This window comes from Moschus berezovskii, chromosome 8 (genome assembly GCF_049115385.1).
Source record: "Moschus berezovskii isolate FMDL1 chromosome 8, NW_MosBer_1.0, whole genome shotgun sequence".
NCBI classification, from domain to species: domain Eukaryota; kingdom Metazoa; phylum Chordata; class Mammalia; order Artiodactyla; family Moschidae; genus Moschus; species Moschus berezovskii.
The window spans coordinates 86,496,146-86,513,903 of NC_142467.1; the positions used below are offsets into that span (position 1 = coordinate 86,496,146).

General features: G+C 41.6%; 1 protein-coding gene across 2 annotated transcripts in view; it reads left to right on the forward strand.

Moving 5' to 3' along the window:
- Positions 1 to 17,172, forward strand: part of MEGF10 (multiple EGF like domains 10) — a 187,809-nt gene extending 170,637 nt beyond the window's left edge. For both annotated transcript variants that reach the window (XM_055430492.2, XM_055430495.2), the window contains exons 20-25: positions 1,467 to 1,703; positions 2,971 to 3,092; positions 4,457 to 4,580; positions 12,786 to 12,830; positions 14,075 to 14,281; positions 15,786 to 17,172. In XM_055430492.2, the coding sequence (XP_055286467.2) occupies positions 1,467 to 1,703; positions 2,971 to 3,092; positions 4,457 to 4,580; positions 12,786 to 12,830; positions 14,075 to 14,281; positions 15,786 to 15,970 (920 nt within the window). In that variant the 3' untranslated portion in view covers positions 15,971 to 17,172. The remainder of the gene's footprint in view (positions 1 to 1,466; positions 1,704 to 2,970; positions 3,093 to 4,456; positions 4,581 to 12,785; positions 12,831 to 14,074; positions 14,282 to 15,785) is intronic.
- Positions 17,173 to 17,758: the final 586 nt, after the last annotated feature.

Consider the following 17,758-nt stretch of genomic DNA (forward strand, 5'->3'; position numbering starts at 1 on the left):
TCTAGGCAAGAGTACTGGAGTGGCTTGCCATTGCCTTCTCCACCAGTTTGGGCTACTGCAGATAAAACTATTGTGAACAATAGCATTTCAAGTCTTTGTGGCATCACAGGGTTTCTTTTTTCTTGGGCAAGTTCATAGGAGTAGAAGGGTTGGGTTGTATGGTGGTTGCATGTTTAGCTTTATAAGAAACTTGGGCCCATGGTTCTTAACTAGGATTAAGACCGTGTGGCACAGTCATCTGGAAATACAGTAAACAGAATCAGTCCTACTTGGGCAATTCTGATTCTGGGATAGATGGCGCCCTTGAGAAAGATGGTTCTGAAGCAGGAGAGCTCCTAGTGCATGTGGTCTTAAGCATACGGGCGATAAAGGTTTTAAAAAATTCATATAGAAATTTCATAAAATTCTTGTAAGTGGAGTTATCTTAAACTATGTGGGTATTTGTATTTAACTTTCTTTCATAAAATAACATTGACATGTTCACGATTTCTACTTGGCCATCATAAAAGTCTAACATTATATTCCACAGTCACATCATTGTTACAATGCATTGTGCATTGTGATCACACTACATTGGCCGTGGTTCCTTTAAGGCAGGTTGTCTTATAAGGAGTTCCAGCATTTAGAATCATATGGTCATAGGGACACTTGAGCTGGAAGAACCTTCATGGAGGCCAGTTTCCTCTTTTACAGATGATGAAACTGCAGCCTAGGAGCTTAAGGGACAGTTCAGAATGTATGAATCAGTTTTTTAAGATGCCGGGTTTCTTGACTCGCAGCTCATATCACGTGTCTTCACTTGATGGAACTTGAGGGAGAACTATGAAAAGCGAAATTTTGAATTTTAATAAGTAAGGTTTTAGGTGAGGTGATGTTACCTGGTATTGGGACAGACCTTTCTGTCATAGAAAATTCTGCATAGAACATATTTTCTGATGTAAAAGGCCTATTGAAATTAGGACCAGACAGATCCTGATCTTGGACTAGATTTATAATGGACTTATTCTTAATTGGAAGGAAAATTACTTTCCTCTTAGAAATGCTAAGGAGAAACAAAATATTAAGTTAGGGACTTGAGTTAGCCGTTCATAAGCTTAATGCTGGATAATAAATAAAAAACAATAAAAACTAGATAAATTGTTATCCCCAACTAATTTCTGGTCTAAGCATTTAATCAGAAATCTGGGAGACAATCCCAAACCCTGCTGTTGAATCTTTGGGTTCTCTTTTTTTCCTTTGAGCCTTAGAGAATCCTTCTTCTGGACACAGACAAACCAGCAATGTCTGAAAATGAAGAATATTTGTTTTTCCTTCCTGCTCTGTTTTCAAAAGTTTCCTAATGAAAATTTCATGTACTGAAAATATCCAGGCTTTATTAGCACTGTGGGAGATTTTTGTAAATAGAGATCAAATATCTGTCCAGCACATTTTCATCCTTGCTCACATTTCTTTTCTTCCTTTTCTAGCTGGTGTTATCATAGTGGGGAATCTGAACAGCCTAAGCAGGACCAGTACGGCTCTGCCCGCTGATTCCTACCAGATCGGGGCCATCGCGGGCATCATCATTCTCGTCCTAGTTGTTCTGTTCCTCCTGGCGTTGTTCATTATTTATAGACACAAGCAGAAGGGGAAGGAATCGAGCATGCCAGCAGTTACCTACACCCCCGCCATGAGGGTCATGAATGCGGACTATGCCATTTCAGGTGAGACTGGACTCGCTAGAGGCACTTCACTCCGTGAAAAGCGAGACTTCATCCTAGTTCTTTGAAACCGAGTGTTTGGCTGTGCTGCCCATTGGTACTGTCAATTAGCCTTGAGCAGCTTTTATGTTTGGAGAAGATGCATTGTTAGAGATGTGTTTTATGTGTCAACAATGGTAAAATCATCACTGTTTTCTCCTGTGAGAGATTTAAAATTGGGTTCATTATATGGTTGCTTTGCTTTAAATGTTGGGAATGTCAACCTAGAAGGAGCTTTGCTGGACACCTGATCCCAAGCTGTTGTCATATGTCGGGGACAGGGAGGGGATAGGAAGAGGTGGCCATAACTTCACCAAGGTCATGGAGCAGATCAGAGAAAAAACCAGGCCTTCTGTCTTTGGCCTTGGGTTCTTCCCAGGTACCCTCCAGCCTGTCCTGGAGCCCATGTACATCATTAGCCACACAGCAACCAAGTTACATAAACAATTTGGGGGGATTAGCAAGAACCAAGACTGTTCTTTAATAAAACCCCTGAATCTTCCTTTTTGTCACAAGACCCCATAAAAGTAAATTTTTAAGTGATGCATTCAGTCTTCAGAAGATTCATGTAAGTGAAGAATTTGGAAACTTAAGGTATTTATTAATTTGGGGGCAATCAGTGAAGGGTTTCAGGCTTATAAAGAAAGTGATTCTGGGGGAATCCATAAAGTAGCTGATTTACTTAGTGATGCGTTTCTAGTGCAGAGTATTGTCTGGACTTCTCTGGTGGTCCAGTGGCTAAGACTCCATGCTCCCAATGCAGGGGGCCTGACTTCAATCCCTGATCAGGGAACTAGATCCTACATGCCACAACTAAAACCCGGCACAGTTAGATAGATGGATGGATGGATAGGTAGGTAGGTAGGTAGATAGATTGATTGATAAGTAGATAGAGAAATAGAAAGAAAGAATATTGTGTCAAGAGCTCACAGTTTAAACACAAAGGACAGTTACAGTGGAAGAAGATTCGAAGCAATGGCTTCCCAGCTTGTACAAGCCCCAGAGCAAAAAGCAGTTGTTGGTGGATGCTTTCAGACTTTTCCAGGAGGTGGGCAGAAAGGCAGGCGCCTGCCGCTTTCACAGGCTTTGCCGAGCATGCCGGGCAGGAGGGGATTCTGCCCGCTTGTGATCTGGAATCAGTCCAAACATTTGTTCTTGTTGCTTTGCTTCCCTCTTTCCCACACGCGTTTAAGGAGCCTACCATCTTAACCATTTCCTTCATTGTTGTCAGAAACCCTTCCTCACGGCAGCGGTGGAAATGCTAACAGCCATTACTTCACCAATCCCAGTTACCACACGCTCACCCAGTGTGCCGCATCCCCTCACGTCAACAACAGGGATAGGATCGCCAAGGTGAGAGGAGATGGTCCTAGTCACTGAGGGCAGGGTGGGTGGGGGAGAAGAGCAAGGAACAGGCGTGCCTGAGGGCTGCGGTTGGCCGGCTGCCCTTCCACATACGTATATCAATTATCTCATTTATTCCTCCAAACAATCCCGTGGGTGTGTATTAGGATCTCAAGTTTATTGACAAAAAAGCCCTAAGTAATGGGGAACTTAAGTCACTTCCAAACATAGCTTGTGAGTGAGGCTGCAGTGAGGTGAGTCAGTCTCTCTGTCTCTGCAACTTGTACTATTTCCATTGCACTTCTTTTGGAAAATGTTTCTAATATTGCATGTGGTTTTAAAATAATGTCTCATAGTAGACCTATAGCAGACTCCAGCCTGGGTAAAACTGGCAGGTTTGTCTTTTGTGATCACCTTTTATGTCCTTTCCTGGCCACCTGTACTTGGGTAATGACAACACTAATAATATGCATTTATTTATTTTGATTGAACCATATGAAATTGCAGTTTTGTGGGTAAAAAGTTACCAAACAAAACAACCTAATACTATGTGCTAGGCGCTTCTAATCATTTTACAAATATAAATTTGTTTAATCTTTATACCAATCCTATGACTTGAGTGATTATCCCATTTTACAGAGGCCCAGAGAGATTGGAGACCCAGGGCTGTCTAGAAGCTGGAGCAGCTCCTCTGGACCCATCCAGCTCACTACCAGGCCTCTTCCAGAGTGCTCTGAAATCCCAAACATTTCTCCCTTCCAACTGTGCTCAAATTATATTTTCGATCTCCGTTGTCTAATTCCAGCTCTCTATTAGAAGAAAACCAAGCTAATTAAAGTATTCAGTTGCAATTAAATTAATGCAGCTAGATTTTAATTATAGTACCTCATAGTTAAATAGCACTTCATATTCTCCAGAGACTTTGGTATTTATCTTACCATTTGTTCTCATTCCCATTCAGGGAGGGAGCAAAGTTGATCATCTTATCTTCATGCTTATAGCTAAGAAAACTGCTAAGAATGACTCATATGTGATTATACAGTGTTTGATGGGAAGGCTCAGAAATAGTTTTTTTTTTTCCAGTTCCATGTTCCATGTATGTAAATCCAAGTGAGGCCTAGTTGGCACAGAGCAACAACTTAAACTGAAGAAGTAAGGGGATGGAGGGAATGGTTGGGGCTGAGAGGCACCTACCCTGCTGCCTCTAAGTCCCACCAGGTCAGAAGCAGTCACCTGTGTCCCTCGGTGCATCCTCATGTAAGGACCAGTCCTTGATACGCTCCATGGACTTGCTTTCCCTAGATGGGTAACGCTGCACTGCGCCATATTGTATTTTCTTTTTAAAATCTTTTTGTCGTTTATGTTTTTAACAGTCAAAAAATAATCAGCTGTTTGTGAATCTGAAAAATGTGAATCCTGGGAAGAGAGGCCCTGTGGTAGATTACACAGGCACACTGCCTGCAGACTGGAAACATGGCGGCTACCTCAACGAGCTCGGCAAGTTCCCCATCCCCCAGCCTCCACCAGCATCTTTATCTTTTAGTCACTTCAAACACTCAGAGATTCATGACAGTGCCAAAGCAACTATTGAAAATATGCACAGAAAAAGAAAGACCTAGCATTACACCTAATCCCTGTGTGCGGCTTTTTACCATCCTAAGTGCTTTATTTATTCAACATTTATTGAGTTCTTACTGTGAACGAGGAAGCAATAGAGAGTCCAGGATCTCTGCCTGCTTGTAGCTTACACTCCGCCTTTCCATGTATCAGCTCAGTTCTCACCAGTCCTGCTGTCGGTACCATCATTAGCGTCATCTTCTCCCTGCTGCAGTTGTGACACTGCATCATAACGAGGTTAAGTAAGCAGTGTAAGTCCTCAAACCCTATTGTATGGTAGAGCTGGGATTTGAACCCCGTCATCTTGGTTCCAGCGCGTGTGCTTCTCTTTGCTCTCTGCTACACAGGTTCGATCCCTGGGTGGGGAAGATCCCCGGGAGGAGAGCATGGCAGCCCACTCCAGTATTCTTGCTGGAAAATCCCATGGACAGAGGAGCCTGCTGGGCTACAGTCCATAGAGTTGCAGAGAGTCAGACACCTGAAGGGACTTAGCACACATACACAAGCTGAGGTACCCTTACTTGAGGCCCTTTCCTCTTTTAGGTGAGAAAATGGAGATGTCTTTGGGAATATAGTGAGTCAGAGGTTCTCAAATATCCGGGAATCAGAGCACGTTCATATAGTACCCGTGGCTGATTCATGTTGATGTATGGTAAAAACCACCACAATGTTGTAAAGTAATTAGCCTCCAATTAAAATAAATAAGTTAATTGAAAAAAAAAGTAATCAAGGATACCCAAGAGCTCTAACTAACATGGGTTATATTTATTGATATTTGCCATAGTAGAAAAAAATCTGAGGACTATTTATTAATTTATTGATTATAACAAGTCTTATTTCTTGATAATATAGAATGCATTTTTGTGGGGAATGACTACTTTTTTTTCAAAATGAAACAAAAAAATTACTGAGAAGATTGGCCACTGTTTAACACTTTTGTAACATCTGGCTTAATAGAGGTCAGCTTAATTTTCATAGCTGCTCTGCGTCCAATCAAGAGTGACGTCACACTGGGTGTGGCTCCTGGAAAACTCCACCGTCCACCTGAGAGAGGATAAGAGTGGAAAGGACAAACAGTGTTGAACTAGGACAAGAATTGTTTTAACCTCAGGGCCCTCCTACCGAGGGCCTGGGGTGACTCCACTTAAATAACTGCTGTGACTCCCCATTGAGCGTGTGGTATACTCTTAGTCTCAGGGAGGAGCTCCACAGAGTAACTAACATGGGTGCAGTGTCTTATGGGCACTTTCCTATGTATTGAAAGCAAACCCTTTCATATGTATTTATTTAATGATAAGGTTGGAAGGAAGTCCCATTAATTTGGAATTTCAGGTAAGAAAGAAATAATTTGTGGAGAAATATATCCCAAGGATCTCACAAGGCACACTTATTCAAAAAATTATTTGTTGTTTCTCTAAAATTCAAATTTAACTGAACTTGCTATGTTTTTGTTTGCTAAATCTGGCACCCCCCCCCCCCCACTGTGTGGGCCCTTCCACAAATCTTGTTTTATAAAGGAAGAAGCAGGTTAACTCTTGTCTAAGATTTCATGGAAGGGAGATAGTAAAGCTGGGTCTCATAGTTGGTCTTCTGCCCACTCCCCTATGATCCTTCTGTGAACACTTTAGATGTCAGTTCATCTAAGCCACTTGCAGGAACCATGTGTGGGCTCTGGAATGCCCTATTGCTATGGAAATAGAAAACAAGTTTAAATTCTTAGCTTTTATCTGAATTCTTCACTAACATTATCAATAGGATGTGTACTTCTACACACTTACAGTAAAATTATTTATATACCAGATTTACATTATACTTATTGGTGAAATCATTTAAGTTTAGGGAGGTTAATAATCTAGCTCAAGGAAGTACATGAATTGGTATTAGTAAAATACCACCCAGCACTAATGAGGGAAAAGCTCTCTCATTCCATCTCCACTTAATGGAGTTTGCCCTGATTCCAGAATACACAGTCACTGTAACGCTCACATATAAATTTCTCTGCTTTCTGTCTCAGTGAGACCCAGGGGACTGATTATTAGGAACATAAAATCTTCATTGGAAATTCTGGATCTCCTTGGTTTGTTCCCATCCAAAAGTAATTCTGCATTTAATATCCCTGTGAAGTTGTGGCATAGAAAAAGTCTTCTCTTACAAAGAACAGAATATGGCTCATTATGGATAATGAAGTGTGCAGTGTTTTAAATGATGGAAAAGTTGTGATGCTGTCTGAAAGAGCCCAGAATTGGACGCAAAGGCCCTGGAATCAATCCCTCATTCTGTGGTGTGACACTTGCAGTCACCCTCTCAAGACTGATTTGTTCATTTGTAAAATAGAGATCCAGTCCCATCACTTCATGGCAAATGGAAGGGGAGAAAATGGAAACAGTGACTGATTTTATTTTCTTGGGCTCCCAAATCACTGCAAATCATCTCTGCAGTCATGAACTTAAAAGACCCTTGCTTCTTAGAAGAAAAGCTATGGCAAACCTAGACAGAGTATTACAAAGCAGAGACGTTCCTTTACTGATCAATGTATAGTTAAAGCTATGGTTTTTCCAGCAGTCATGTACAGATGTGAGAGTTGGACCTTAAAGAAGGCTGACTCCTGAAGAACTGAGGCTTTTGAATTGTGCTGGAGAAGACTCTTGAGAATCCCTTGGGCTACAAGCAGATCCAACTAGTTAATCCTAAAGGAAATCAACCCTGAATATTCATTGGAAGGACTGTTGCTGAAGCTAAAGCTCTAATACTTTGGCCACCTGATGCAAAGAGCTGACTCACTGGAAAAGATCCTGATATTGGGAAAAATTGAAGGCAGAAGAAGAAGGGGGCAGCAGAGGATAAGATGATTGGATAGCTTCACCGACTCAGTGGACATGAATTTAAGCAAACTCCAGAGATGTTGGAGGACAGAGTAGGCTGGCGTGCTGCAGTCCATGGAGTTGCAAAGAGTCAGACACAACTGAACAACAAAAACACAAAAAAATAGAGATAAGGATCATGTTCTGGCTTATTGTATGAAATAGATTAATTTGAGCATTTGAAAGCACCTGTTCAGATTCTGAGACAGATGGGAGTTTATGAGAAAGCCCACTTGCTCCCTTGTTAAGCTGCACCCTGATAAACCAGGGCAGAGGAGAGGCAATTTGCCAAGCATGGCTAATCTCATAGCCCCACTCTTCTTCCCTAAGCGGTTATCCACCCCACGTTGCTTTCATCCCTTGGGCAAGGCTAGACCTTGCACAGCTAAGATCACGGTGGACATTTAAAAAGACTGCCACAGCTTGGAGGTGGCCGAGAGAATTAGGCAAAGGGTAATGTAGACTTTCTGCTTCATTGACTATGCCAAAGCCTTCGACTGTGTGGATCACAATAAACTGTGGAAAATTCTGAAAGAGATGGGAATACCAGACCACCTGACCTGCCTCTTGAGAAACCTGTATGCAGGTCAGGAAGCAACAGTTAGAACTGGACAGGGAACAACAGACTGGTTCCAAATAGGAAAAGGAGTATGTCAAGGCTGTATATTGTCACTCTGCTTATTTAACTTCTATGCAGAGTACATCATGAGGAACGCTGGGCTGGAAGAAGCACAAGCTAGAATCAAGATTTCCAGGAGAAATATCAATAACCTCAGATATGCAGATGACACCACCCTTATGGCAGAAAGTGAAGAGGAACTCAAAGGCCTCTTGATGAAAGTGAAAGAGGAGAGTGAAAAGGTTAGCTTGAAGCTCAACATTCAGAAAACCAAGATCATGGCCTCTGGTCCCATCACTTCATGGGAGATAGATGGAAAAACAGTGGAGACAGTGTCAGACTTTATTTTTTTGGGCTCCAAAATCACTGTGGATGCTGATTGCAGCCATGAAATTAAAAGATGCTTACTCCTTGGAAGGAAGGTTATGACCAACCTGGATAGTGTATTAAAAAGCAGAGACGTTACTTTGCCAACAAAGGTCCGTCTAGTCAAGGCTATGGTTTTTCCCGTGGTCATGTATGGATGTGAGAGTTGGACTGTGAAGAAGGCTGATTGCTGAAGAATTGATGCTTTTGAACTGTGGTGCTGGAGAAGACTCCTGAGAGTCCCTTGGACTGCAAGGAGATCCAACCAGTCCATTCTAAAGGAGATCAATCCTGGGTGTTCATTGGAAGGACTGATGCTCAAGCTGAAACTGCAATACTTTGGCCACCTCATGTGACGAGTTGACTCACTGGAAAAGACTCTGATGCTGGGAGGGATTGGGGGCGGGAGGAGAAGGGGACGACAGAGAATGAGATGGCTGGATGGCATCACCGACTCTGTGGACATGAGTTTGAGTGAACTCTGGGAGTTGGTGATGGGCAGGGAGGCCTGGCATGCTGTGATTCATGGGGTCGCGGAGAGTCGGACACGACTGAACGACTGAACTGAATGTAGACTTACTTGATTCGGCTGCTCTCAGGCCACAGCCGCTACTCGTCTTCATGGAGTCACTAATAAGTCCAGGAATCCCTAAGAGCAGCCTCACGTCTGATACCAACTACAAATTTGAAGATCTTCAAGACTGCCTGTGGGATCAATAATTTACTTTATAGCAACAGAACTCACTAAAAGCTGTTACACTCATGGTTACAGTTTCAGTTCAGTTCAGTCGCTCAGTTGTGTCCGACTCTTTGCGACCCCATGAATCACAGCACGCCAGGCCTCCCTGTCCATCACCAACTCCCGGAGTTCACCCAAACTCATGTCCATCAAGTCGGTGGTGCCATCCAGCCATCTCATTCTCCGTCGTCCCCTTCTCCTCCTGCCCCCAATCCCTCTTAGCTTATCACAGCAAAAAATACAGATTAAAATCACACGGGACAGAGTCCAGAAAAGTTCACAGTGTGAGACTTCCAGTTGTCCTTTTCCAGTGGAATCATAGAAAGTGCCAACTTTTCCTAGCAACAATGTGTGACAGTGCACCATGTTGCCAACCAGGGAAGCTCACTGCAGCGTCAGTGTCTAGGGTTTTATGGGGACTTGGTCAAAGAGACATGGTTGACTGTCCATCTGGTTGACTTTAGTCTTCAGTCCATCTGGAGGCTAAGCTGATATCAAGTGGCTCAACCCCCTCCTATAAATCACGTTGTTAGACTGTCCAGGCTCCCAAGTAAAAGAAACACTTGTATTGGGCAAGACATTCTAAGGACTTAGAGATCACCTCCCAGGAACCAAGGGCAAAAAGGCCAGATCTCTTTATGGTAAGGCGAATTCTTCACTACGCATCCTTTTAAACTGTCTTCCTGAACAACTTGGTGCCTTTCCCACCATCTGGGAGCTTGCCTGGCTAGACTTCACAGACCAGACTCGAGAGTGCGCCTGAGGTGAACATCCCTGTTTCCTGTCCTCTAACGATTGATGATAGACACACTCTCTCTCTTTCAGGGATCCTCCCTCTTTCTCCACAAATGTGTATGCCCAGGCAATATCACCCTCTGAACATGAGTTTAATATCACTCAAAGAAATTTATGCAAAGACATGCCATGCAGGGAAATCATTTCCTTATCCTTCTCATAGTTATTTTACTATTCATCACAAGTTATTACTTCACTTTCTGTTTTTAACCTAAATTCATAATGTTCTATTAAAGAATAATTGTGGATACCTTGGTTTGCTTACAGATAGACTGCAGCTGAGGGTGTTGTGACACACGAAGTGTTACAGTAATTGATTGGTGCAGCCACTATGGAAAGCAGTATGGAAGTTCCTTAAAAGACTAAAAATAGAGCTACCATATGGTCTAATAGGGCTTCCCCAGTGGCTCAGTGGTAAAGAATCCGCCTGCCAGTACAGGAGATGTGGGTTAAATCCCTTGGTTGGAAAGAACGCCCTGGAGAAGGACATGGCAACCCACTCCAATATTCTTACCTGTGAAATCCCATGGACAGAGGTGTCTGATGGGATACAGTCCATGGGGTCACAAGAGTCAGACACAACTGCAGTAACTGTGCACGTATGCATGCACATATGATCTAACAATCCCACTCTTGGACATGTATCCATAGAAAACTATAATTCAAATAGATACATGCACCCCACGTTCATAGGAGCACTATTCAAATAGTCAAGACATGGAAGAGACTTAAATGTCCATCGACAGATGAATGGATAAAGATGTGGTATTACTTTGCCAACCAAGGTCCGTCTAGTCAAGGCTATGGTTTTTCCCGTGGTCATGTATGGATGTGAGAGTTGGACTGTGAAGAAGGCTGATCGCCGAAGAATCGATGCTTTTGAACTGTGGTGTTGGAGAAGACTCTTGAGAGTCCCTTATACTGCAAGGAGATCCAACCAGTCCATTCTAAAGGAGATCAATCCTGGATGTTCATTGGAGGGACTGATGCTAAAGCTGAAACTGCAATACTTTGGCCACCTCATGCGACAAGTTGACTCACTGGAAAAGACTCTGATGCTGGGAAAGGTTGGGGGCGGGAGGAGAAGGGGACGACGGAGAATGAGATGGCTGGATGGCATCATCGACTCTGTGGACATGAGTTTGAGTGTACTCCGGGAGTTGGTGATGGACAGGGAGGCCTGGCGTGCTGTGGTTCATGGGGTCGCGGAGAGTCGGACATGACTGAGCGACTGAACTGAACTGACTGAACTGAATATTCTGATGCTGGGAAAGGTTGGGGGCGGGAGGAGAAGGGGACGACGGAGAATGAGATGGCTGGATGGCATCACCAACTCTGTGGACATGAGTTTGGGTGTACTCCAGGAGTTGGTGATGGACAGGGAGGCCTGGCGTGCTGTGATTCATGGGGTCGCGGAGAGTCGGACACGACTGAGCGACTGAACTGAACTGAACTGAACTGATGTATGTGTATATACTACATATGGAATACCACTCAGCCATCAAAAGAATGAGATAATGCATTTTCAGCAACATGGGTGGACCTAGAAATTATCATACTGTATGAAGTAAATCAATCAGATAAAGACAAATACTATGTGATGTCACTTATATGTGGAATCTTTAAAAATGATACACATGAACTTATTTACAAAACAAAAATATACCCACAGACATAGAAAACAAATTTGTGGTTACCAAAGGGGGAAGAGCGTGGGGCGAGGAATAAATTAGGAGTCTGGGATTAGCAGATATAAATTACTATATATAGACTACAAAGCCCTACTGTATAGGGAAAGTGCAAGTGTTAATCATGCAGTTGTGTCTGATTCTTTGTGACCCCAAGGACTGTAGCCCACCAGACTCCTCTCCATGGAATTTGCCAGACAGGAATACTGGTGTAGATAGATATCCATTCCCTTTTCCAGGGCATCTTGCCAACCCAGGGGTCGAACCTGGGTCTTCTGCATTTCAGGCAGATTCTTGAGGAAACTGTTCAGTATCTTACAATAACCTATAATGAAAAAGAATATATGTATAACTGAATTATACTTTGCTCTACCACAAAAACTGGCACATTGTAAATCAGGTATATGTCAGCAAAATCAATTTTTAAAAAAAGTATTCCGGTAACTGAAATACCGTTCATCTATATGACACCTCAGCGTTTACAACACCTTTCCATATGGTCTATTTCACTTTATGTTCACAACAACCCTGTGAGGCTTATAAAGTGAGTTGTGTTTTCCCTGTTTTAGAAATATGAAAATTGAGGCTCAGCAAGTTGAATGGCTTGCATAAAGCCATGCAGCTAACAGGTGATGAAGTCCCAGTCCATTGTCTCAGGTCTGCCTGGCTGTGTCCTTTCCACTTGAATCAAGTCAACCTTCTTGGTTCATTGGTTCCTCAGTGTCTACCCCATGTTGACCAGCCTTTCCCAAAGTCACTGAACAGGCAGGAGAATGCTCAGGATGATTCATGACATTTTGTTAACTCTGAAGTACTGACACATCTGGCCCAAATGATTCAGTGTCAAGGTTTGGAAAACAGCAGCCTTGTTTATTTCCTGCAGTGGGGAGACTGTGGTGCCCAAACCATCATACTCCAGTGACCTGAGAATATTAGATGGGTTTTCTCTTCCTTCCTTTTTTTTTTTCTTTTCCTTTCGGTTCTCACTGGATGTTTTATTTTCTTCCTTTGTCACAGGCGCTTTTGGACTTGACAGAAGTTATATGGGAAAATCCTTGAAAGGTATTGCCTAAATTTGCAGAAGAAATATATTTATCAGAATCAGAATTTAAAATATTTTTTAATCTCAGAGACAAAAATAATTTGTTAAACCAGCAAAATTGGCACTGTAGAGAAAAGGTAGCATTGTCACTGTGGTGCGTGGGTGCTAAGTTGTTTCAGTCGTGTCTGACTCTTGTGACCCCATGGACACTAGCCTGCCAGGCTCCTCTGTCCATGATATTCTCCAAGCGAGAGTACTGGAGTGGATTACCATTCCCTTCTCCAGGGGATCTTCCTGACCCAGGGATTGAACCTGCGTCTCCTATGTCTTCTGCATTAGCAGGTGGATTCTTTACCACTAGTGCCACCTGGGAAGGCCGTTAGTGTGGTAAATTACTCCAACAAACCCACAGCCAGGTTTGACTGCCAGCAAGAGTGTGAAGGTAGGTGGATCCTGTTAGAGCAGAAGTTTTAGAGAACCAAGATCTCGGTTTGCTGGGAAAACACGCATAATTTCCCTCTAAGAAATAGGGCTTATGGAGAGAGAGAAATATGAAGAAGGAAGTAGCAGGGAAAAAAGGAAGAGGTCAACCTGGTTACATGTTCACTGAAACCAGCTTTTTGAGAAGAATTTGAATAATAACTTCATGAGCCCAGACCTGAGGTTTCACGAGGAACCCTGTTACAGCACAGGTGCCTTCCTCACCATCAAAATAGAACCTCCTTGTGCTCCTGGAGCCAGCAACATGTGGGGTCTTGATCGAAGCCTTTGAGGATTCAGAGACTATTAGTAAAATAGAGTGGAGCTGATTTTATTTGAGTGTGATAATAAAAGGGGCTTTCCTGGTGACTCAGCTGGTAAAGAATCCACCTGCAATGTGGGAGACCTGGGTTCGATCCTTGGGTTGGGAAGATCCCCTGGAGAAGGAAACAGTTACCCAGTCCAGTATTCTGGCCTGGAGAATTCCATGGACTGTATAGTCCATGGGGTCGCAAAGAGTCGGAAAATGAAATCAAATCCATGATATTTGCACTGATTCTCACCTTAGAGAGGAGCCACGATTACTTTGTGGATGGGTAATTTTATAGCTGATTTTCTCCAAAATAAGTGGAGAAAGGATAGTAATCTTTTCGTTGTTAGAAATGATAGAAAACTAGATGCAAAAAAAAGAAGTGATCTGCCCAAGTCAGTTAATCGCCAAGAAAATAAATGTTGTTGCCCATGAAATAGCATTTGCTTTTCACCCCCCTGTCTCTCTTCACAGACCTGGGAAAGCATTCTGAATATAATTCAAGTAACTGCTCCCTTAGCAGTTCTGAAAACCCATATGCCACTATTAAAGACCCACCTGTCCTTATTCCCAAACACTCAGAATGTGGTTATGTGGAGATGAAGTCACCAGCGCGGAGAGATTCCCCATATGCAGAGATCAATAACTCAGCCTCTGCCAACAAGAATGTCTATGAAGTTGGTAAGTTTTCTTAACCAAAGAAAGCATCTAGTGAATGAAAATATTCTTTTGAAACAATTTTAAAGTCCTTGAGAATACAGTAGTTGCAGTTCATATACATTTTATTGTAAATAATGGTCTGTATTTTAAATTCAGCCTGTGTTTATGGTCATCATATTAGTTGGTGTCAAATGAACTTTCCAGGAAAAATACTATTTCAAAAAGTCAAAGTAGGTTTTTTCTTACCTCCCTGGTTATCCATCTTTTGTTTTGTAACTATAGTGAATATTTTAGCACGCATGTGAAACAGCATATGTATCATATTAGCTAATATGTTGAGTTAGCCAAAACAAATGGTTCAAGTGGATTAAACAGATGGTTCCATTTCCTGGTTGTATCCATCATACCAATATAATGCTTTTAGCAGAATTTTAACATTTTACTTTTATATTTGTCCAATAGATCAGTAATATTCCCAGCTGTGAATCTGATACAAATTAATAAGAATTCAACAAATATTAGAGTTCTTTTGATTGCCCCTTGCGCATCCATTTGAGGAAAACTAAAACATACCAGAGCAATCCTGGACTAGATAGTAGAGCTTTATATTTTCATTTTTCTTTCTCCATATCTTTCCCAGTATTTATGATTTGAACCTAAAAAAATTATCTGTTCTAGTTGATCCTTGAACAACATGGGTTGGAACTGCATGAATCCACTTACACACGGATTTTTTTCACTAGTAAATGCTACACTTCTACGCACTCTTCTGTTGGTTCAATCCAAGGATGTGAGATGGTAAATAGTGGGGCCAATTTTAAAATTAACTATGGATTTTCAGTATTGGTGGGTTGGGGATATGTGTGGACACCCCTAACCCTGAGTTGTTCAAGGGTCAACTGTACTTGTAAATGAAGTGACTCATTTAGCTCTAGTCACTAGTCATTCATTTTATGCCATAAAAATGTCACAGAAAGATATGTAACTCTTTTTAAAGTATTAAGACTGCTTTTTAAAATGGAAACCAGGATGAACTAAATTTATTTTTGGAAGTGAGCAGCAGTTCCTTTTTGAATTGGCCCCTAAGCCCACCACTGTGAGATGGGAAAGCAACTGAAAGCCTGATTGCTGAATCCTAAAGCTGTGAACTTGTTACGTGTTTCCATGAATCAAGTGATTGCCAAAGGACCTTGTCGGTACCTATACAGGAAGGGGCTTGGACTAGATTATCTCCCAGGTTTTGCAGACAGTGATTCATGTACAGGGTTTCTTTATATTCCCTTGAGGTCTTCATCCCAACCACACAGTCACCCTTTGTACTGAACATCATTTTTAAGTGTCAGTGGGTTACCAACCACAGAGCAGTCACCTCCATGGGATTATACAAGGATTGTTTGTTTTTTAAAATACTTTCTTATATTTTTATGAATGTTCCTCTGGCGTGTTTGATAGTTGCATAAAATGCCATATTGTATATTTTTAAAATTTTCTTGTTTATCGATTAATGTGTCCCTGGTTGTCACAGAACCTACAGTGAGTGTTGTCCAAGGAATATTCAGCAATAATGGGCATCGCACCCAGGATCCATATGATCTCCCAAAGAACAGTCACATCCCTTGCCATTATGACCTGTTGCCAGTCCGAGACAGTTCATCCTCCCCCAAGCAAGAGGATGGTGGCAGCAGCAGCAGCAGCAGCAGCAGTGAATGACACCAAAGACCCCTGGGTAGCCACTGGACCCCTTTCAGAACTGCAGTTCGGTTCTTCTCCATCCTCAAGTTTGCCACCCTATGTGAATGTTAATCTACATCATAGGTGATTGTTGGACATGAACCAGAAGGCTCAAAGCTGAGGCTAACTGACCATAGGTCCTCCTTGTACAGGTGGCTCAGAAGGAGATAACAATGTGATTTCCCATTTTTGTTAGTATTAGAACTACATCCATGAAGCATGACTTACTGTAAAATCTTGGCTAAAAGCATGACCGTGCAGGACTCTTTCAGAGACACGGGTTGCAGTGGATCTTGGTATTGTTGCTTGAAAAATTAAAATTTAAATATTTTCTTTCTCATTTGCATCATAGAGTTGTACCGAGGATTGTGCATTTTACCATGAAATTTACTTCATTAAAGTGTCACATGCTCAACACATAGAAGAAAAGGGTCATCTCATTGAGTCCTTATTGTTTAACTTTTTTCAGCGGGACTCCTTATTGTAAGGATAATAGGAACCCAGCAGGAAACATTCTGTCAAGTGACATTACTGGACAGCCTCCGAATAAACTCTAGAGGTGCGGAGCAAATTTACATATGAAAACTCTAGACTTTTTTTGTAGGATGAGGAAATGTACATTTAGAATTACTTTAGAAGTAGTAGAATTACTGCAGCAATGAATATACACATGTACCAGACAGAGATGCTTCTCTGTTTCTCGGTCATTTTAGATCCATGACATTATTCTGATCACTGTCCCAATCATACACATTCACCACTTGAGATCTATAACATATCAATAATTATTTCATACATGCAGAATGAAATTATTTTTGACAGATTGGATTGAATGAGTGTCTAATGATTGGAAAATGTTGTAAATGTTAGGTGTAAGATGATGCTTAAGTTTTGTAAGCCATTAGTAATACATGCTGTAATATAGAATTAGCAGAAAGTTTTGATTAATTTTTCCCTAGAAGTGACCGAAATATTTTTGTGCATATTTGAGAAAAGGGCACTTTCCTTTTATTAATTGTTGATTTAGAGAAACTATGCTTAAGCTGGTCTTTTGCATTGCTAATATGACATGTACCCCATTTTTCATTAATTTGTATTTTCATTTTTAAGTTGTATATTCTATGTTTTGTAGTGTTTGGATTGTTAATGAAAAAAAATATTATATGTTTATTGTTTCTTGTGTTATGGCCACTTTTCTTTTTGCTTCAGAAAAATGCATTGCTCTTGTTTCTTTTGGAGGGAAGAGAAGATATATAAATCAAATCCATTAAAATGGGGCATTACTAAAATAGTATAGTAACAAGTAAATGGTTTATAATGGAAATGGAGAAGCAATTAAATATTCCAAAATGGAGTTCCTCTTGATCTGTGGGTCCTGAGTTTTGGTTAAACCAAAGGGAAGAGGAACGGGGAGTCATTGTCACTGAGCAAGTACCACAGACTGATATTACTGAAGACCTTCATTAGGGGGATCATATAATCAATTATCCAAACTGGACACTTTTAAAAGTAAATGAAGGCATTATGAATAATTATACTGCAGTGGGCTTAAATATGCACTCTGACAGGCAAACCAGAAGAGATACTCACCTTGTGTATTCTTAATGTCGTTAACATTTTTCACTCCAAGGGAGTTATCTCAGGAGAATGCCAATTCCATGCAAGGAAACCAGTTTTTCTTTGACCTACCTGGGCAACCTGAAAGGCTGAAAGCTGATTGAGGAAGCAATTTTGTAAGAGGAAACAGTGGCCATCCATCTTTTAAAG